Genomic DNA, 23,165 nt, shown 5'->3' on the forward strand with positions numbered 1-23,165 from the left:
GTCTATACAAATAAACTAGAAAAGCTAGGAGAAATGGATAAATTCCTGGATGCACACACCCTACCAAGACTAATCCCGGAAGAAGCTGAATCCCTGAATAGACCAATAAGAAGCCTTGAAATTGAGGCAGTAATTAATAGCCTAATTAAAGCCTACAACCAAAAAAAACCCAGGACTAGATGGATTCACAGCTGAATTCTACCAAAGGTACAAAGAGGAACTGGTACCATTCCCTCTGAAACTATTCCAAACAATTGAAAAGGAGGGACTCCTCCTTAATTCATTTTGTGAAGCCAGCATCATTCTGATACCGAAACTGGGAAGAGATACAGTGAAAAAAAAAAAAAAAATTCAGGCCAGTATCCCTGATGAACATCAATGTGAAAATGCTCAACAAAATACTGACAAACCAAATCCAGCAACACATCAAAAAATTTATCCACCATTATCAAGTCAGCTTCATCCCTGGGATGCAGGGCTGGTTCAACATACACAAATCAATAAACATAATCCATCACATAAACAGAACCAAAGACAAAAACCACTTGATTATTTCAATAGATGCAGAAAAGGCCTTTGATAAAATTCAACATCCCTTTATGTTAAAAACTCAGTAAGCTAGGTATTGATGGAACATATCTCAAAGTAATAAGAGCTATTTATGACAAATCCATAACCAATGTCGTATTGAATGGGCAAAAGCTAGAAGCATTCCCTTTGAAAACCAGTACAAGACAAGGATGCCCTGTCTCACTAGTCTTATTCAACATAGTATTGGAAATTCTGGCTGGGTAATCAGGCAAGAGAAAGAAATAAAGGGCATTCAAATAAGAAGAGAGGAAGTCAAATTGTCTTTCTTTGCAGACAACATGATTTTATGTTTAGAAAACCCTGTCATCTCAGCCGAAAACTTCTTGAACTGATAAGCAACTTCAGCCTCAAAGTCTCAGGATAGCAAATGAATGTTCAGAAATCACAAGCATTCCTTTACACCAACAATAGTCAAGCAGAGAGACAAATTGTGAATGAACTCCTATTCACAATTGCTACAAAGAGAATAAAATACTACCTATGAATACAGCTAACAAGCAGTGTGAAGGGCCTCTTTAAGGAGAACTATAAACCACCACTCAAGGAAATAAGAGAGGACACAAACAAATGGAAAAACATTCCATGTTCATGGATAGGAAGAATCATTGTCGTGAAAATGGCTATACTGCCCAAAGTAATTTACAGATTCAAATACTATTCCCATCAAACTACCACTGACATTCTTCAAAGAATTAGAAAAAATTATTTTAAATTTCACATGGAATCAAAGAAGATCCCATATAGCCACGACAATCCTAAGCAAAAGAACAAAGCTGGAGACATCACGCTACCTGACTTCAAACTATACTACCAGGCTACAGTAACCAAAACAGCATGGTACTGGTACCAAAACAGACATATAGACTGATGGAGTAGAAGAGAGACTTCAGAAGTAACACCACACATCTAAAACCATCAGATCTTCGACAAACCTCACAAAAACAAGCAATGGGGAAAGGATCTCTTTTTCAGTAAATGGTGCTGGGAAAACTGGCTAGCCCTATGCAGAAAGCTGAAACGGAACCTCTTCCTTACGCCCTATACAAAACTTAACTCAAGATGGATTAAAGACTTACATGAAAAACTCAAAACCATAAAAACCCTAGAAGAAAACCTAGGCAATACCATCCAGGCTATAGGCATGGACAAAGACTTCATGACAAAAATGCCAAAAGCAATTGCAACAAAAGCAAAAATTGACAAATGGGATCTAATTAAACGAAAGAGCTTCTGCACAGTGAAAGAAACTGTCATCAGAGTGAATAAACAACCTACAGAATGGGAGAACATTTCTGCAATCTACCTATCTGGCAAAAGTCTAATATCCAGAATTTACAAGGAACTTAAACATAATTACAAGAAAAAGACAGACAACCCCATCAAAAAGTGGGCAAAGGATATGAACAGACACTTCTCCAAAGAAGACATTTACGCAGCCAACAAACATGAAAAAAAGCTCAACATCACTGATCATCAGAGAAATGCAAACCAAAACCTCTATGAGATACCATCTCATGCTAGTCAGAATGGCAATTATTAAAAAGTCAGGAAACAATGGAAACTGGTGAGGCTGCAGAGAAATAGGAATGCTTTTATACTGTTGGTGGGAATGTAAATTAGTTCAACCTTTGTGGAAGACAGTATGGCGATTCCTCAAGGACCTAGAACCAGAAATACCATTTGACCCAGCAATGCCATTACTGGGTTTGTACCCAAAAGATTATAAATTAGTCTACTGTAAAGACACCTGCACATGTATGTTTATTGCAGCACTACTTACAATAGCAAAGACATGGAAAATGCCCATCAATGATAGACTGGATAAAGAAAATGTGATACATACACGTCATGGAATACTATGCAGTCATAAAAAGGAATGAGATCATGTCCTTTTCAGGAACATGGATGAAGCTGGAAGCCATCATCCTCAGCAAACTAACATGGGAACAGAAAACCAAAAATCACATGTTCTCACTCGTAAGTGGGAGTTGAACACTGAGAACACAGGGACACAGAGAGGGGAACAACACTCACCAGGGCCTGTTGTGGGGTAGGAGGTGAGGGGAGGGAACTTAGAGGATGGGTCAATAGGTGCAGCAAACCATCATGGCACATGTATACCTGTGTAAAAACCTGCACGTTCTGTACCTGTATCGTGTTTTTTTTTTTTTTTTTTTAAAGAAATAAAAAAAAAAGAAATGGCCGTGAGGAAAGTGAATACATTTTTCTATATTTTTAAATAGCAATCCGGTGAAATTACCTAAGCTTCTTTTCATACTTTTAACACATGTATTTCTTCCTATCTTATCATACACATTCTCGCTGACAGTCGTGAGAGCCTATCTTAGGGAGACAGAAGCCCTGCCATAGTTACGAGGAATTCAGAACAGAATCACTTTTGATCTTCTCTCCATGGCTTTCAGAAAGGATGCATGCCTCTCTTTTCTTGCCTTGAGATTCCCATGAGAGCATTCTGGAGAATTTTCATGCAGTGAAAACAGTAGGATGTGCCTCTGGAGGTAGTTACCCTAGGTTTACGTCCTGACACAGCACTCTTCTGCTTTGTGATATGGGACAAGCTACTGGACCTCTGCCTGCCTCAGTTTCCTCAACTGTAAAAATGGGACAGTAAGAGTAACAATGACGGGGGTGCCTTTCGAGGACTGAATAGTGCTGATTGCATAGTAAATGCTCCCACAATGTTAGCTATTACTGTGATAAATGGATGACATGCCTATTATTGCCTGTCCCTTCAAGTTGTGGGAAAAGCTGGAAAGGAATTCTAGACCTGGCCTTGTCTCTTCTAGCTGTTTGACCTGAGACAAGTCAATTCGCATGTCTGGGCCTTGGCTTTCTCCTCTGTTAATTGAGATTGTTAAACAAGATGAACCTTATGGCATCTTTCAGTCTTCATAGTCTGATTTCGTAGCTTTAGTTATGAATTTTTTATGAAGTAGATTTAAGTAGGCCCATTTCCCACAAGAAAAGTACAATCTGGCTCTAAACTGTATGATTTCTAAACTACTCCATCTGCGTTCTTTGCAGTTGTTTTGGCAGGGGGGTGTGGTGGAGTAGGTGGAATGATGGGGTTCCTTACTAAATGAGCATATTGTGTTTTTCTTTCGCTTCAAGTACTCAGCAACCTTTGACAACTTTGCTCCTGGTAATTACCTACTGCTGGTGCACACAGATTTGCCGCCTTACCCTGACATCCTCCTAAGATGTGGGAGTCGAGTGGGTCTGTCTTTTCCGTTTCTTCCATCACCAGGCCAGAACCAAGGCTGTGACTGGTTCTTCAATAGTCAGTTGAGGCAACTCACCTACCTGGGTAAGTATCCAGTTGGATGAATGTTTTGAGAGCACGTAGTCAGAAATCGCCAATCACCCTTCAATTCCAGACATTTGTACTGTGAAGTGCTGAGGAACTGAAAGGGACAGCTGTGTGTTATGGTTGGGTGAGTGTGCACTGAAGTCCGATTGCCTGGATTTAAATCCCAGGTCCAACACTCACCAGCTAGAGCATACACAGAGCCTCTCTAAGGCTCAGCCTCCTCCTCGATTAAAGAAGTATGACCATAGGGCCTACCTCAAAGGATAGGAAATAAAATAAAGAATAACATGTAAAATTCTTGAGCAGAAGGCCTAGCCCACAAAAAATGCTTACTAGACATTGGTAGTTATTATTAATAATATCTTTAATTCGTATTAGGGCAGTGTCATATTTGTTTATAGTGAAACAACTGCACATGTAAAGATGGATGCCTGTGCTTTAGTCCAGGAGTTTGAGACCAGCCAGGGCAGCAAAGCAAGACCCCATCTCCCAAAATAAATAAATAAATAAATAAAAATAGCTGGGTATGGTGGCATGTGCCTGTGGTCGCAGCTACTTGGGAGGCTAAGGTGGGAGGATCAATTGAGGCCAGGAGTTTGAGACCAGCCTAGGCAACAGAGTGAGACCTAATCTCTACAAAAACGTTAAATAAATTAGTTGGGTGTGGTGACACATGCCTGTAGTCTTAGTTACTTGGTAGGCTGAGGTGGGAGGATAGCTTGAGCCCAGGAAGTCAAGCCTGCAGTGAGCCATGAGCATGCCACTGCACGTCAGCCTGGGCAACAGTTTGAGACACCATCTCAAAAAAAAAAAGAAAAAAGAAAAAAGAAAAAAATTAAAAAATGGATGGCTGATTATGACCATTGATATGAGGAACAGTAGAGAGTCCCAGGTAGACAGTACCAATGCAGAGAGAGAGACTGAATTAAGACAGAAGTTTACGTAGAAGGTGAGAAGGAAAACTTTTGATGAGAATCTGAGGTCAGGAAGATGAGTAGCATGGAAGGCTGATATAAGCACCAGGGTTGGGCTGTGTCTGTTTTACGTCAAGATTAACATGAGGATGAAGGAATCAGGAACCCTGCTGTGACTGCAGAGTCACAGAGGCCAAAGGTTTTGCCTTATCTTCTTACTGTGCATGTTTAACAAGATCCCAGTGTGAGAGTCAGGACCATCCACTTTTTTGATTTCCTGGAGTTTATTTCATACTCCTTTTCTATACCATGTCAGCATTGGTCACTCCGAGCACCATGGTACCTGCTTGTTCCAATCTCAGCTCACTATGAGGCCACTTCTTACATTAAAAAGGAGAATCTGGCTAAATAGGTCTCAAGAGTGACAATTTTGTTTTAAATTGCTCTTAGTAGATTCCAGTCAAATCCAGAGGATCTTATTAGCTAACAAGTTCTAGGCCCTGCCACAAGCCCAAGGTGGCCATGGATTTAGAGGGCAAGGCAATGATCCCGAGTCCATCCCTTGCCTCTCTCACTTGTGCCTAACCATGTCAAGTGAGTCTGACCTACAGGCAAGCCCCAGAACTGTTAAATTTTAATAGCATCAGAGAGGAGAGTCTGGTGCTCCCTTGGTATTTTTTTATGTCTTTGATAAAATGATTGTTGTATATTTTATTTGCACTGAATTGTACCATTCAAATTTTATTTCTGATTTGATCCATTCATAAATGTAACCTAAAACTATAAAAACTTGAGATGGACAGAGATTTCTGAGATTTTTTATCACTTCAGCTAAATACAGCCATAAATAAGAGTAAATAGTTGCCATTAACTTTATGGCTATTCACTTGATATGTATTCTGGAACAAAATTTTAATTTGAATTGCTCTCTTTCCATTACTTAGCCTGCTTCTGAAGAGGCTGTCTTGTCCATAGGTCATATTCTGTTCATGAACTGCAAAATAATTTGAATACTCAAATAAGCTAAACATAATAAAAACCATTTATGGTAGAAAGAGAAAAAAATCAAATCATGCAGCTATAGATTTTCTTCCCTTATGATAGCATTATTAATTGAATTAATAGCAAGTTGTACGATTATATATACACATATGATATAAATGCACATCTGTGTAAATAGCTGTGTGAATCTACATGTGTGCTTATATGTAGATGTACATGCGTATCTGTGCATATGTATGATGTAAATGAATGTCTTAGTATAAAACATTTCCATTAGGGAGATAGCCTTTATTAATTTTTAAAAATTATTCGTATTGGAATATCCTAGTATCTCCTCCTTCGAATATGAGTTGGAAAAGGAATAAGAAGTCACAGAGGATTTGTTGAATGTTTAATAAACTTGGAGACTCTTGCTTCTTGAAGGGATTCCCCATAGGAGCTTTTATGGTCATTGGTGCCTCCTTTATCCTGTGAGTGTATGGAGTAGATACTTGACTAGAGCCACTTCTATTCTCATTTCTGGGCTGTCACAGTGACGGTATGAGGACTCAGGAGGAACTGAGGCTCACCCTGCTCCTCCATGGCAGTGCGCCACGTGGCTCTACTGGGTTGTGTAAATGTAGCTGTAATTTTGGATGTCATCTGTGTAAAGTTTATAAGATCTTTAGCAAGGTGGTGATTAGGCTTCCATGTTTTCCATATACCTGACTGCATTTCCCAGTGCCATAATGGTAGTTGCTGTTGTTGGTACCCAAGCAAGAGCCCAAGAAGTAGAGTTTCAGTTCTGTGTCGTGCATTTTATGTATTGATTAGATTGTAACTTTCACTTAATTGTGTTTTTCAGACCATTTGACTTTATAGAACCATGACTGGGATAATTTACATAAAATACATTTAATTTATGCAGATAGTGTAAGTCAAGACCACATAGTCTATGTGGACATATTCCTGGGATGAAAAGCATGGGAAATGTATGTATACAGAAGTTTATTTTATTGTAGGGAAGCTGCTTGATCTCTATCACGGCCACAGAATTCCATGTTAGATTTTTTTCGAGGGGTGTGGCTCCTCTTCTTGGCTGGCATTTCATTCAGCGTGCTGCTTCACTGACAATTGACTGAATTTTCATTCACTGGTTGACCACTTCTAAGTGGGCCATCATTTGTATTGTTTTAACCACATCCCCCAGGATAGGAAGCTTTAGAAAAAATTGCAATTATCTTCATTTCCTCTGTTTGGCTGCTGCATGCATGATTTAAGATACCTGACTCATCTTTGACCCAGCTGAGAGTGGAAAAAACCTGAACCCAGGCATTCTAGCTCCTGGCTGTGGATCTCTCCACTAGAGTGTGCTGCCCACTAAATAATCGTGGATCACTGACCAGAAAGGATGGCGGGGGTGCTAGGCAGGGTTGTGGGAGAACGCTTCTCAAGGATTCCCAGTGACAAAGAAAAAAATCCTACACATACAATATGTTTTGACCCTTGCATTTTTCTTCTCTACCAAGGCAAGTTTTGCCTTTGTTCAGCAAACATCTTCACGGAGTGCAGTTTTTTTTTGGAAAGCGCATGGCCAGCGCTTGCGGCTTAGGGTTTTAATCAGTGGCTGGCTGGTTATTTTACCTGGGGCATGGCGTTATAATTGCTCCATGCCTCAGTGGCTTTATTTACACAGCAAGGTTAAGAAAATACTTACTTGTCTCTTGGAATTGTGGCACAAAACACCCAAATATATTCAAGTGTGGTAGTGTGCCATGTTACTTCACAAACATTTTCCTGATAGACTATTTCTCTAGACGTTTTCTTTCTTTAGAAGATTAATAATATCATGTGTCATGAGCTCAGTGTATATGTTATAACTTTTCTGAAAGGGTCTCCCTCTATATTCTTTAAGTAGATTTTTGTGAGATAAATGAGATTCACAATAATATGACATATATGATATACTGTTCCCGTGACTGAAATCTGATGCCACTTAAGCAATTACTAGCCACAGAATAAGATAACCTCACTCATTGAAAAAGATCTGTTAGGGAGATTGGTTCGTGTTGCCCTTCTAAAGTCACTGAGAATTTTGCCCAAGGAGCTACTTACAAAACAGACCACAAGTGAAGTACCTTGTGTGAGCTACTGTTTGTGTTAGGATGCTGCAGGAGCAATATTTGATGAGATAAACTATTATGAATATGATGAACTGTTATTGCGTATCCCAACTGTAACTTCGATGCCATGCTTGGGAATGGGTATGACTGTAGAACAAGTGTTCTTTTATATTTGCGAAGTTGGGAGAAAAATCCAGCAAGCCGATTTTTCCCTTCATGTGATCTGATGCACTGACTGCTCATGTCTCTGCCTTACAGAGCCAGTTTCCCACTGCCTCTTCTTTCCCTGCTGTTTTTTCCAAGGATGTTTCAGTTCATGGTGAACTATTTTTATTTTTTAGTTACATTAATGCTATGAAATAATTAGTCAGCTAATTAATCTGGTTTACAAGCTTTGTAGGATTCTTCAGCTGTCAGTCAGGCCCAGGCCTGAGGCCTACATCGAGTCTCAGCTCTCTTGCCCATGTGATTCCTGTTGCCATGGCTACTGGCTACATCTGCTGACACCCCACTCTCTATTTATTGCTTAATTAAGAATTTCACGCTCAGCCCTTATCTGCCTCTAAGAACAAGCGTACACTGTTAAGAAATTCCAAATTTAGGCCCAGGCACAAGGAAAGCCTTTCTTATGGGCTTGGCTGTATGGAGCCTCTCTAACGATCCTCTCGGCATCCCAGCCGCCACCCTTCAATCAAAAATCATTAAATGGGGCAGAGATAATGAGCATGTAGCATATCAAAAGAAGGATGTTTGCTTGGTCCAAAGGAGGAAAAGCTGCTCGACCCCATGCTCAGCTCCACTTCAAAGGCAGAGGAGACCTCTCAACACTGGGGCCTGATAATGCCTCATTTGTTCTTGGCTTGACTTATGCAAAAGGTCTGGTATGTCAGAGTCCAATCTCACAGACGTGGGTTTCCCCCACCTCTTGCCTCCACCTCCACCAGCCCCCACCCCGGCCTTCCGCACACTCCTGTGTCAGCACTTAGGCAGCTGGGTCCCCCAAAGCATCAGAGGGAGCGTATAATCACTGACTCTCAACTCACAATGGCCACTTGTAGGGGGGTGGCCAGGAGGAGGTCTTCATCACAATAGGAACACAATTATTGCAGCTGCTAGGGAGGGCTATGCTTCTTCCTGTAGAAATAGAATAGGACTTGCCCAAAACAGGAGGAGAAGATTGGAGGGAGGTGCGGGGGAGGTTGAGAGGGGTGGAGAAAACAATCTTGAGTTGATTATTCATAATCTGACTCTTGGAAGCCCGATGCAGAGTCAGTGGGGTTCCAGCAGCTGCTCGCACACAGCCTTCTTCTAATAATTGTACATTCTGTCAGGGGTCAACTTACTTTTGACCCTGTCCTTTTATATTGGTAAAAGGCTCTTTAGGGCAAACTGTTGGGTTGTGGCAGGGTGCATTAAACACTCACAGCCCCTTCCCCTAGCTTGATCTCCCTCCCGACCAGCAGCCGGTGATAAATTCATATCAGATGCTGCGCCATTCACAGTTGCCCTCCCGAGTTCACACAGCCCCCACTCATGCCACAGAGGTGCAGCCGAGCTGGGACGTTGTGTGAGGCGGCAGCTGAGAAGGTCTGCCCGTGAGGCTGAGGCTCCTGCTGCACCACCACCTTATGATCTGACTGAGAAAAAAAGGACATGTCTAGCCAGGCTGCCCAACACTTGTGTCCAAATGTCCCCCTCACCACGAATAAAGGGCACGAGGGCCGTGCATGGAAAGACAGATGGACTTTATTGTGTGTGCCATGTTGCCTAGAAGAACTCAGGTCTGTCTCATCACACAGATGGGTCAGAAAAGATGCTGTTAACTTGGGAGATCCTAAAAAATCAGGAGTGCTTTCCTGGGTTTGAGCCTAGGCTCCTGATCCTGTCTACCACTGCCCAGGTTTCCTTTCCTCAATGCAACAAGGGCCCTGGAGTCAAGCAGGCTGCTTGCATAGATCTTCTCTTCTTCAGCTAGTCTAGAAGACTCCCTGCAAATCCTGGAGAAAGAATTCCTTTAGGATCTAAGGAGGAGAGTGGCGTCAACTGGCTCCCCTGACCTCTTCGGGAAGACTTTGTAGGCAGAGCAGAATCAGAATCTTTTCGCAACTCTGCAGCCATTCCCATGCTGAGCCCCTCTAAGGCAATCCACAGCATTCTAGTTAATAAACTAATTTACATTCTTATGAAAAACTCATTCCCAAAGATCCCCGTGGATTTTTACCAGTAATGTAGAGAACTGACTTCAGGGAACTGCTCTAACCTTTATGGCAAAAATACAGGTAACGGAACAGAGGCTGGGGATGTGAAAAAGGATTTTGCCTCTTGGTTGGAAACAACTTCTCCAAAAGGGAAAGGCAGGAAGAGAGGGAGAAAAGGAGGAAAGGAAAGGAAAGGAGAGGAGAGGAGAGGAGAGGAGAGGAGAGGAAAAGAGGGGAGAGGAGAGGAGGGAAGAGGAGAGGAGAGGAGAGAAGAGGAGAGGAGGAGAAAGGAGAGGGAAGGGAAGGAAACTTAGAATCAAATACATCTTTTAGGAATCTCTCAGGTTAAGGAGTTAATTCTCCACAATGCTGAGTTGCTAGCCTTAATTCACACAGGTCTTAGGTGGCACAACCAGTATTCAAACAGCTTTTCTGACTGTAGGTTCGGTGCTTTTTCTAGTATACCATCTTTTCTTTTTTTAAATCTGAGCTTATATACCTAACCTTATAAACCAACTCTTCTTCTTTCAATTTATAAGAAAAAACAATACTTAGTTACACTGTACTTCCTGAACTGTAGATATTTTAGTACCATTTTCATAATTGTGTCATATCCTTATACCTCTTGTCTGATTATTTACTTAATATTTTTCCTAAATCAATTTCTACACTGTCTTATTTTTAAAACCTAACTTTTCTTAGTAATATCTGTGAAATCATGGGTTTAATGGGTTAGTTGTTTTTTCTAAAAATACATTACAATGTATACATACTAAAATGAAACTTTTTATGCCTCTCAAATAACCACTGTGCATTTTACATCTTGGGAATATGATTTGGTCTGTAAGAGTTTGATATAATTGATAAAAATTAAGAATTGTGAAGTAAGGATCTTTTCCATCTGGATGTCACTCTTCACTTGGTAGAACACCTGTTCCTGAGAACAAACAATATTTTGAGAGTATAGTATGAGAAAATTTGTTTAGTTCCTTACATTTGTGTTTTTTTTTTTTGCCTCCTGGGTAAACAGCTGAAATGCTTATTCCCAGGACCCTCCTGAGAAGTTCGGGCTCTGTTGGTCTGTGGCAGGGTCTGGGAAATCACAGATGCCTTCACAGAAGTATGAAAAACATTGCCCTAAGTAAGAATAACAATTGTTATTCTTCTCTGAGTTAACTAAGAAGGTTTAATTGAGCTAACTTTTAGGATTGTGGCTAATGCAGACATATCTGTTGGTGTCTTGATCAAGTTCTTTTCCTTTTGTCCCCCCCAAAATTCATAAGTGAATGATACAGGGATAATAGAAGACTCAAAGGTAATTGCAGGATTTTCATATACTATTTCTGTGAAGGCCTTTAAAGGATCATGTTTTATGAGGGCCAAGATGCTTTCCATGGCTGCCTCTGAGGCTGAAATCAGACAAGAGTGTGGTCCTGCAAATCAAGCTTTAGCTGCCAGAGACTAACTGACAAGCAAGCTTTCTCTGTGGCTAAGCCAAAGAGGTCAGCTTCTGGGGAATGAGGTCAAGTTCACTGAGCAGGACAGGAGGAACAGCAGGGGTGTGCAGATTTGTGAGTCAGGACAGGGAAAAGATGTGGAGGCAACAGAGGAGGTAGCAGAGAGGATGTGGAGGTAATAGGTAAAAATGCAGATAGAGTCAACAGCTGGCTCAGGAAGACAGAGCTGGAGCTTGGGTCCAGGGCAGACAAAGACAGAAAGAGAAGTCATGAGGTAGAGTGGGATTGCGTGACATTTGCAGATACCGATTGCAGTTGCTATTTTATGTTCTTTCACTATGTAGTCAGTGGCTGGCACACTAGAGAAATGTGGCCTGAATGAGAGGTACTAATATGTGCCTAAACTAAAACGACAACGTGAGAATGAGAATATGAATGAAAGAGTGAAATAGGGAAGGAGTCTGTAACCTACTAAGATTCCATGTTTTTTAAATAAATGGTTTATAATTATTTATTTTTATAATTATAAATAATAATTATAAACCATTTATTTTTAAATAAGTGGGTGCTTATTTCTCCCTCTAAAGTTTCAAGAGAGAATTAGACCTGCTTAGGGAGAGAATTAATTAATTTTTCTCTTTCCTAGAGTCTTAAGTAAGGACAGAATTTATCAGACACAACTCATTAACCTGGTAGGCGCTAGTATCATATCTACTTTAGCAACTCTCTTTTACCAGAAGCCATTTTCTTAGCACATTTTCCTCTTCACCCTAGATGTCTGTGTTTATAGCAAGTTTAGATCATATAGCACTCGTCAGAAAAAGTTGGCAATAATTGACCCAAAGACTTTTTTTTTTTTTTTTTTTGTCTTTTTGAGCATCAGATCTTCTTACAATCTGGGAAGGATCAACTACAATGGGGCTCCATTTATAAACATGGAAGATTAACCATTCTCATATTACAAATACAAAATCAGAAATCATAAGCACTGAGAAAACATATGTACAATATCACAGCTTGTGGAAGGCTTTTAAACTTTTCCCAAGTCAATACCTTCATTCTCAAATGATTTTCATCCCTCTTTGTATTTATTCAAATTGGAAATGGCACTTCACATTTACAGTTCTTTATAGAGTCAACACACTTAACAAACTTTAGCAGATCTGGTTAAGTTGCTTACAACTCTGTAATACTACAGCCCATCATGATTGGATACAGCTGTAAAAAGAGTAGAAAGTTAAAGCATATTTCTTGAGCCTTGTTGACTGGCACCTGGAATCATGAACATGCTATAATGACAGTATTGATAATAGTTAACATTTATGTTCATGATGTGCCAGGCACTGTGCTAAGCATGTTCCGTGGATTATTCTATCTTTTCTTTCCAATAGCCCTATGAGATAGATAGTATGATTATTCCCACTTTTAGATGAAATGAATGAGGTTTAGAAATGGCAAATAACTTGTCAGTGGCCCATGTCTAGGAACCAGAAGAGCCAGGATTCAGATCCAGGCTGTTGGGCTCCAGTACCCATATTCTTCCCACCATTCACTATTGTCTCTCATGACTATGACCAGAAAATGGTATTTGGGAAGATAGCCCTCTGACTCATACTCATCTGCCCCCAGAGGCACGTAGAGGTGGTGGTCCAGGAAATCAGGCTTCTAATTTTTCCAGCTTTTGTTAACTTTTCTCTATCTGCTCTGATCCTGAAACTACTTCACTTCACTGACTGGCATTCACACACTCAACATTAGTGAGGTGAGCAATAGATTTTCAATATACTTTTTAGTTTTGCAATGTCTGTTTTGGGAGGGGATTCTCCCGGAGGTGGGGACCATTTGTGCATGTGTAGAGGTTTAAGAAAATCAGTCCTTCGGGAGGCCGAGACGGGCGGATCACGGGGTCAGGAGATCGAGACCATCCTGGCGAACACGGTGAAACCCCGTCTCTACTAAAAAATACAAGAAACTAGCCGGGCGAGGTGGCGAGCGCCTGTGGTCCCAGCTACTCGGGAGGCTGAGGCAGGAGAATGGCGTAAGCCCGGGAGGCGGAGCTTGCAGTGAGCCGAGATCGCGCCACTGCACTCCAGCCCGGGCGACAGAGCGAGACTCCGTCTCAAAAAAAAAAAAAAAACAAAAACAAAACAAAGAAAATCAGTCACCACTCAGTCCAGAAGCTACTGGTGCAGTGTAGTGGAAAGAGCTACAGATACAAGATTAAACCTAGGATTTCTAAACTGGCCCATGAAAATGAGGTATCTACATTTCTAGCAATATCTGGTCTCATAAGGTGCATGAGAAAAGTCTCTCTCTCAAAAATTTGAAGACATAGCTAACTATTGATGTAATCTTAAATTTTCAGTTGATGCTCAATAAATATTTATTAAATTGAGAACAAGTTTGGGATGAATATCACAGGATGGATTTAGAAGTGCTTTTCAACTTTAGAGAATGCACAAATCACTGTGAACAGAGGTGGATGAGTTAGACCTTATTTTAAGAAAAGGAAATGACACCTTGACTAGTGACTTTACTATTAGTATTAAGTTAGAAAGATGCGTGAAATCAGCAACAGGGTAAAGGAACAGTTTAAGCAAAGTCTTGGAAGTGGTGATAAAGGTAGAACATGTCAAGAGCATGTTGTCATTGCACCTGGTCTCAGCATGTGGCAGTGTAAGGAGAAAGACACAAACTTGTGCTTTACATCCTTAGAAAAATTTTAAAAAGAGAAAATGACCAAAATAAGATTAGAGGAATTGAAGAGGTCTCATCATGGATCTCTTTGGGGATCATTTTCTTTGTAATATTCTGAAGCTTATGTTTTATTTTTATTTTTCATTTTTTAGTTTTTTTTCAAGACAGAGTCTTGCTCTGTCACCCAGGCTGGAGTGCAGTGGCATGATCTTGGCTCACTGCAACCTCCACACTGCAGGGTTCAAGCACTTCTCCTGCCTCAGTTTCCCTAGTAGCTGGGATTACAGGAGTGTACCACTACGCATGGCTAGTTTTTGTATTTTTAGTAGAGACGGGTTTTACTGTGGTGGCCAGGCTGGTCTCGAACTCCTGACCTCAAGTGATCTGCCCACCTCAGCCTCCCAAAGTGCTGGGATTACAGGCATGAGCTACAGTGCCCAGCTGCTTATGTTTTATAATTAGAAAGAATGATCCTCTGTTTATTTCATCTGTGATGGAGGAAAGGGTTTAGGGTTCCAGGAAAACAAAAGTGGAGAGTGTGAGTTCGGCCAGGTCCCCCAGGCTGCAGCCTTCAGCAACATGGAGCCCTCCAGTGGTGGGAGGTGTGGCTCATGTGACAAACGATAAGGCAGAAAGGTAATTAACCAATAAGAGACAAGGTGTGACCGAAAAATGGAGTTTGCGCACCTGATTACTAATTAATCAGGCGTGAGAGCACCTTGTAGATGCATTCACTATTTAATTATAGCAGCCTCTCTTGGCAAAGGAGCATATGTTCCCAGCTTAATCTACTGGTTTATATTGACATCAAATTGTCATTATCAGAAAGAATCAGGCCTTTTGATTATTTCCACTAATTTATTGAACACTTAAAATTAATGAACCCCAGTCCTTTTAAATGTGCTCAGTTGGCTTGGATGATGGGAGGAGGATAGTGGGTGGGGAAAAGGCTTCATTAAAAGGACAATTTGTTTGGATAAAGGTAAAGCAAATACATTTCATGGATGGTCTGAACTCTATTGGTGAAAAACACATGAATTCTAAAAGCTGAGCCTACAAAATGATGAAGAGAAAAATAGGATATGAGGTATATGCCCTGCTGGACACCATTGGCCTCCAGAGAACATATGGCTAAAGGTTTTGTTTCTGTTTTTGTTTTTCCTAATTATTTATGTGCCGGTTCTCTTGGAGACATTTATTACAGTTAAGTTTAATCAAATGAAAGCAATCAAAATCAAATGTTGGAAATCAATTGTTAGATTAACTAACAAGGATTTCATTTTTTGTTTTGAAAATTTAGGCAACTAGAATTTAGCATAAATTCTTTTTTTCTCACATGTAACTATCTTTAATATTAAGATGATCTTTGTATCACATGCAAGTTGTGGCTTTTGGTATGTAGTTTCAGGTGAAGGCCGAGTTCGAGTCATTCTCTGGGTGAAGGAAGGTATGCCCCCAACTATTTCAGGTGAGTATTAACACACCAAATAGAAGTGTCTAGTATAGCAGAATGTCCTCCAGTAGTTCTACAAATTCCACCTTGTCATACTGTTAATAAACAGGCAGATATCAGTCCTAAAGCTTATAAATCTGATAACTCTCTATTGTGTTGCCCTGTAACTAAAATATGTATCTGCATGTCAAAAAATGATATAAAGGTGCATTTATTTTTCAAAACAATGAAAGTAAGAATTGAAACATATTAATAAGCACATTTCATAAATTATAGACCATATGTGCACATAGGACTCCAGATCTGCAGATGGGCTATTAGGCCCCCTCCAAATGGAAAGAAAAATTCAGGGTATCTCTAAACTTTAATTGTTCCTGGTAATTTCAGGAAATCAGGGTAAACAAACCCTCCTCAAAAGTCAGATCATTCTGTGAAATCTTTCTAACTCAAAAAGCCAAATTCTCAAAGACTAAATGTCTCCTAAGCACCTTCTGATGTATTTCATTGTTTGTTTTTGTTTATTCTGAGTCAATTTAACTATACATTTGCAGGAGGAATAAATCTTTTCAAAGGCAGAGGTTTCTTTTAATTTTTAGTGGCATTTTTGTGCTATGTCAGAGCAGAGCCCATGCTAATCAGAAAATGATCTAATTCCTTCATTTAAATTAATAGATAAATGAGGTAAGAGAACTGGACTAAAACTGTAAACAATAATCCTGAAGGTTACTACTCCATATTTATTGGGCTATGAAGAATGTGATTCAAGATTGTTTTCAGTATGTTTTCTGAGCTGCCACACACTTTGTTTTTTATGTTCCTTGTCCTTCATCTCTCTGTGCCTTTAGATGATTCAAAGTGCCTTGTTTATTGAGTGCCTTTTATGCAAGGTGTGGGGGATACTGTGATAAGCAAGATGGAATGGACTTTGACTTTATGGGGTCTTATGATCTCTTGGGGATGTCAGTCAAACTACTAAGTAATCAATTAATACAGTTGTTTTAAAATAACTGTTACAAGGAAAAGGATAGTTCTCTCTTCTCTGAAAGTTTCTATGTTCATATTCCTCAAGAAGAGATTTGATTGGTTGTGTCACTGCCTAGTCCGTAGAGGATATACCTCTTGGGGAAGCTCTCATGCCAGGCGCCCTTCTGTGGATACTGGACCGTCTATGAATGGCCATTCTTGGCTCAACCATCTGTAGTCAGGGTGGTGTTACTCAGCACGTAGTATGATGATTTCTGTACTAAGGATTCTTTGGAAGGACGGCGTGGTGTCTAGCATTCAGAGCTTTTTAGAAGGGGTCAGTTTAAGTGGAGATGCTTCAATTACAACTGCTGATAAATAGAAAGCCCATACTTCATAGAGTTGTGGATTTTAACAAAGGTGGAGACCTTACAGGCTATCCTATCCAGTTGCCTCATTTTACAAATGGGGATGTGACGTCCAGAGTCCAGACATTAAACTTAGTCATATCAGTAGTCAGTCATATGAGCCTAGATAAGAACTCAGGTGTCTCAGCTCAGCCCAGTGTTCCTTCTGCTATACAATGTAGCCTCTAATGTGCTTACATTACCTTATTGAGCATAGATTAACTTATGAGTTATATTAAAATCTAGCCAGTTTCCCTACCTCATATAGTTTGGGACAGAAAACTATTTCAAAACACAAAGAGTTACAGATTTAGTACAATATCATTCATCAGGAAGAAATTTTAAATAACATACTTCCAAGACATTGCCTGATTCTCATGATATGTAGCATATGTGCTAATGCCAAAATTTAAACATGGTCATGTATTTTGTTTAGTGAGTAGCTCTATGTAAAAGAGTAAAATTATTGCAATATCACTTTTTTGCCGAAAATAAGAATGAATGAGTGAATGAGTTAACACATCTATCTGTGTTAACTCATCTATCTGTGTTAACTCATTCATTCCATTGTTTGAATGGGTCAATCCAATGTTTGAATGAGTTAACCATCTATCTACATGTTAACCCATATGAGTATGTAGTATGCACCCATACTAAGTGCACATATTGTCCATGGTCATATGAGAACATCCAGATCATCAGGGATTCTTTTCCTAAATTTTCCCACAGACTTAAGTTTTTGTTCCTTTCTTTGATCTCTGAGATTCAGGCAGCCCTACTCTTGTTCAAAGTTAACTCACCCCTTCTTGCATCTTCCACACTTTCCCGCATCAGCAAACAACTCATTGTCTTGTGTAGTTAATCTTTCTTTCCTTACTGGCTTCTTCTGTTCAGTGCCTCCCAATTAAAAACAAAACAAAACAGATTTGTGGATATTGAATTTTCCATTAGCAGACGCTGTCCTGCAAAATTCTCAAAAGCCTAGCCTCGTCTTCCTGCAGAGCCATGAAAACCTGGGTTGATGAAGAGCAAAGGTGTGGAGGGCAACATTTGGCTCATATATCAGGCTCGAGACCACCTAAAATCTTAGCTGGCTGTTGAGTGACAAATTTCTACAGGGAAGCAAGGAGAGGCCTCATCAGGAATGTTGGTCCAGACCAAAATTCATGGGCTGCAGTTTTGAAACTAGTCTAATTTATCTAAAGATTCAGAAGACAGATCAAAGGCTGTGGTTCTCAAATCTTAAGACTGTTCATTCCTCAGTGAGCTTTTTGGATGATCTGACCCAACATCTTTCCTTCCTTACCTCCAGTGCATTCCTCAATCCACTGTGATGTGGTTTCCATCTGAACCACTCAACTGGGACTGCTGTCATCTGGATCACCCATGCCCTGATTGCTAAGTTTAACAGTCACTTGTAATTCTCTCTCTTACCAGAGCTCTACTATTAACAAGGTCACTTGTGCTCTCTGGAGACGCTGTATTACTTAGGATTCCAAGACCTTCCTCTCTTCTGATTCTCCCAGTAGATCTCTGACTGATGCTTCTTTAACTCTTGGAGGCTTCTTTTTCTCTCCACAAATTTGATTGTCAATAGTAGTCATATAGAATCCTAATATTAATTGTATAGAAATCTGATAACTCTGACAGGAGACTGAAACATGTTTTCTTATCCGTTAGTGTTCTTATCTTAAGACAGGATGGTATAGAATAATTAAATTTGTGCATAATAACCTTCCTTCATTAGAATAGCTACCTGAAGGCCTAATTTGTCCAACTAAAGACTGTGTCAGCCCTCTTATAAGCAAGAGTAAAGGTGAAAAAAGTACAGAATATTTGTTTCCATCATCTGTGATATAAAATTGGAGTAACTAAAGATTCCTGGAGCTTGGCATGAAGTTTTAGAGAACAATCGTTGCCTGTTTGAAATATCACTGGAAATGAGGCATCAGAGACATTTTATCTGGACTTTGTGGGGCAAGCTAGGGGTCACCCTCACAAATACCCCTACTCAACCCCCAACTGGGTATTTTGGGTCTAATATTGGGAAGAAGGCAACATTGGGAGAAAACTTAGAAAGGTATTACAGTATTGGAGTTTATGAAATGTTTATAAAGCCTCTTACTGAGTGATCCTTATTCCAAGACATTGCCTTATTCCCAAGGTGTGTGGTATATTTTGTACTAATTAAATTGCCTATGGTTTCTGCTTGACCACAATCTATATACTTTTAGGTTATCCTGGAGCTCTAATTAAACCATGACTACTGAGGAATTGGGTCTGGTAGAAAAAATAACTAAGTGTTCCTCGTGTTTCTGGCATCAGGCATTTTCCCTTTTCACCTTGAAATCCTCTGGAGCTGTTACAACCACCCTCAGAGTTTCAAATACAGCTTCTAGGGCGATGATGCCAAATTCATCTTTGGGCTCAGAGCTCTTCCCATCCTTCCAATTCATATTTTTTCCACTGCTTGCTGCATAGCTCCATCTGGAGACCACAAAGATACCCCAAATGCCCTATGGCACAAACTGTATTCATCCACTTCTTAATAATACCCTTAATGGGTTGGAAGTCTCTGGCCCCTCCACCTTTGTCATCCTTCATACTCTGGCCTCTGTCTATTTTACCAACCTTGTCACTTACCTCTCTTCTAGCCCTGTGGTTCAGCAACACCAAATTTCTTATCATTCCTCCAGTGGACTTCCCATTTTTTGCCTCTGCTCATGCTCATCCTTCTGTCTGCAGTGCAACCCTCTTGCCATATACTCATCACAACCTCCCCTTTACCTGAATAACTTCTAAGCCTTTAAAATGCAGCTGAGATTCTACTTCCCTCAGGAAGCTTCTCCTGGCAAAATCTTGCTTCCTTTCATTATCAGGTACCATTAAAAAGAACTCCCCTCAGTGCCTGTGTAGAGTTTTTATCCTCTTAATACTGACATAACACTATCAGTTCCTTGGAGGCAAGGGTGACATTTTATTTCTTTTTGTATCCCTCCTTTTCAAGGGCAGGTCTGATAGAGAAGGTGCTCACTATTTATGTTGTAAAATTAGCAAATCATGGACATGATTCCTTCCCTCCCCTCAAAAGAGGAGGCCTTTTCATTCTACTCTTTTGAGGCAATCTCTCTGCCCTTCTGACTCTGCACTAGTAATCATGTCCCAGAAAAGAACAAGTAGATATGGTTCAGCATGGTGTTGTGCGTGATGTGATATTGGATAGTTCCCACTGGAAATTATTAGATTTACATTTCAATTATGCAATGGAGATACTAGTAGAACGGTTGAATAGAAAATGCCATTTGATCATCAAAGGCAGAATCAATAGAAACTGGTTTGAATGTATGATCTGTCTGTAAGTTACTGCCCTGAGAAGTTTTTAGATTATTACCCTGCCTTTAATATGTACGGAGAGCTGTGGGAAGAACATAACCTTTGACTCAGTCATTCCATTGAGGAATGTATTTGAAGAAGATAATCAGGATTATTGAGAGATTTGCATAGAGACAGTTAACACTGCATTATTTACAATTTAACAAAGTAAAAAGAGTCTAATGTCAGACAATAGGAATTAAGTAAATTACAGATTTAAAAAATATGATATGTAGCCACTAAAATTATGTTTACAAGGCATTTAAATAATATGATAAAATGCTTAGGAAAATAGGCTAAGCTAAGCAAAATTCAAACTGGGTGTAAAAAATAAGAACAGGATTTGATATAATCTCAATTATGTAAAAATTCTGAGAAATTCTGGAAGGAAATAGAAATAAAAGGTAGTTATTGCAAGGTAGTGAGATTATAGGCAATTATTACCTTTCTTTATTTGCATTTTCTAAATATTTCATGATAAGCATGCCATATTATAAGGCAAAACACAAATGTATAATAACAAAAGTGGGATATTTTTCAGAAGTGAAGGTAATCTAAGGATTGAATAATTACTTGCTTTTTAGCTGATAAATATTTGTACAGAAACTTATAAAATGTTAAAAGACAACTTCTTTGGGAGGTGAAAATACCACTAGCATCCTAAAATAAGGATAGTATTTGGAAGTTATCACAATGAATTCGATTTTCAAAATTTTTTTTTTATTTTCTAGCTTCTACCTCTGCACCTGAATCAGCTTTAAAATGGTCCCTCCCTGAAACATGGCAAGGTGTTGAAGAAGGCTGGGGAGGATACAACAATTCCCTTCCAGGCCCTGGGGATGACGTTCTCATTTTACCCAGTGAGTAAAATAACCCAGGAGATGAATCACAGACAGGCTGAACCCAGCCAGATCTTACTATGTTTCATTTATATTGTACAACACAGTAACGAGTATGAAAATAAGTAGGCACTTACGTTGTTTCATTCTTCCTCTTTTTTGGGGGGTTAATGTAGGAGAGCAATTTCATAGACCAGTGAAATCCCCCAACGTTAACCTAGCATATCTTCATTAAAAGTGGAATAAGTACTTGTGATGCTGAAAGGAGTTAAAATAATCCACTAGCTGGTTAATTTTCTTCATGTGTCAGAGAATGGATTTACAGGTCAGAGAATGGATTTACAGGTTCTAGTATCCTTAAGTTGGAAAGACACAGAGGGTATGGAAGAGAACAATTTATTAATGTGTTCTGGTGGTTTGCCTTTGTGAATTTTGAAATACAGGACTGAAGAAAAATGTCAAGCTCTTCGGTTGCTATGAATTTTCAAAATTGCAGAGAAGTAGGTTAATAAAATAGAAAAATATCTATCTATATATCTATTCATCTATCTATCTAGACCTATCTTCCAGTATACACATATATTTTTAAAAAGATGATTTCTTAGATATACAGAAACACACAGTCATACTTACAAAATTCTTCTTATTTAAAAGAGAGTTTTCAAAAGTTCCAGAATATCTCCCTAGCCTGAGAAGAAAATGTTTTTCATAGGACAATTATATTTTCCCCAAAAGACCTAATTACATTTATGGTTTAATTTGAACCTCTTAAGATAATAGTGAATAAAAGAAGATCCGTAATGGAAGAACATTTAACCATCTGTGAAGTAATAATAATGATAATGTCAAACATTTACTGAGAACTAACAATGTGCCGGGAACTGTTTTCCATGTACCAACTAATTTAATCCTTACAATAACCTTATGAAATAAGTCACATTATTATCCCCATTTTTACAGATGGAGAAGCAGAGGCCTATGGCAATTAAGTCACTTGTTCGGGGCCCCATGGTTTGCAATTAGGCAGAGTCAGAATTTGAACCCAAGCAGTCTTTCCTCCAGTCCTCATCTTGAACCAATAAAGCACATTCCCTTTCTAAAATGACTACGAGTAAAATAAGAGGGTCACTGTATTCTTTGCTTTATTTGTGTGGCAGAACGAAGGAAGAATGAAACAAGATATACAAGCCACCTTCTTCCCATTGGTGGTGTGTTTGTGTGACTGTGCCCAGAGACACAAGGGACAGGCGTGGGTGGGCTGACCAGTACAAATGTCAATTATTATTATCATCCCGCTTCCCCATCAACCACCTCTCTTCGATGGAGGATGTAACTTTTTGAATAAACAAGCTTGTGAGTCATTCCTATATGAAAAGGAAAAATCTGTTCTGTCTCAGCCATGTCTTTGATTAATCTAGCCAGCGGATTCGCCCTGGGCTATGGTTTTTTCCTACTAAGCAAGCTGCTTCCCCCACCCCATGCAGGAAGCAAGAGAAGCTTTTGAAGGTTGCCAAGCTTTTAGTATCCTTTGGAGTTTTTATGCCGAGCAAGGAGCCATCTTGGACATCTTGCTTGGCCCTGCAGTTGACTGTGTCCACTGTGTGCCCTGGGTCCCGGGATCCCTGGCTTTCTCCACTATCCTTCATTCCTTTGTCTATGGTCAGCTCATAATAACATAGTATGGGCCTGAATTCTCCGTGACACTGCTCTTAAATAGCACAAATCAATGCTGGGTGGGGGAAAGGAGGTGGGGCACAGACATTGGATGTAGAGAGGACTTTCCAGTTGACCTTTCAGTGTTATTGTGAGAATCAGAAAAGTTAAGATTTTTAAAATATA

General features: G+C 39.7%; 1 protein-coding gene across 1 annotated transcript in view; it reads left to right on the forward strand.

Annotated features, from left to right (window-relative positions):
- Positions 1-23,165, forward strand: part of PKHD1 (polycystic kidney and hepatic disease 1 (autosomal recessive)) — a 507,823-nt gene that overhangs the window by 266,738 nt on the left and 217,920 nt on the right. Inside the window, 3 exon segments of the mRNA XM_011981329.1 lie at positions 3,724-3,919; positions 15,695-15,760; positions 21,219-21,347. Of these exon segments, the coding sequence (XP_011836719.1) occupies positions 3,724-3,919; positions 15,695-15,760; positions 21,219-21,347 (391 nt within the window).

The sequence above is a fragment of the Mandrillus leucophaeus genome, unplaced genomic scaffold (genome assembly GCF_000951045.1).
Source record: "Mandrillus leucophaeus isolate KB7577 unplaced genomic scaffold, Mleu.le_1.0 Scaffold223, whole genome shotgun sequence".
Classification (NCBI taxonomy): domain Eukaryota; kingdom Metazoa; phylum Chordata; class Mammalia; order Primates; family Cercopithecidae; genus Mandrillus; species Mandrillus leucophaeus.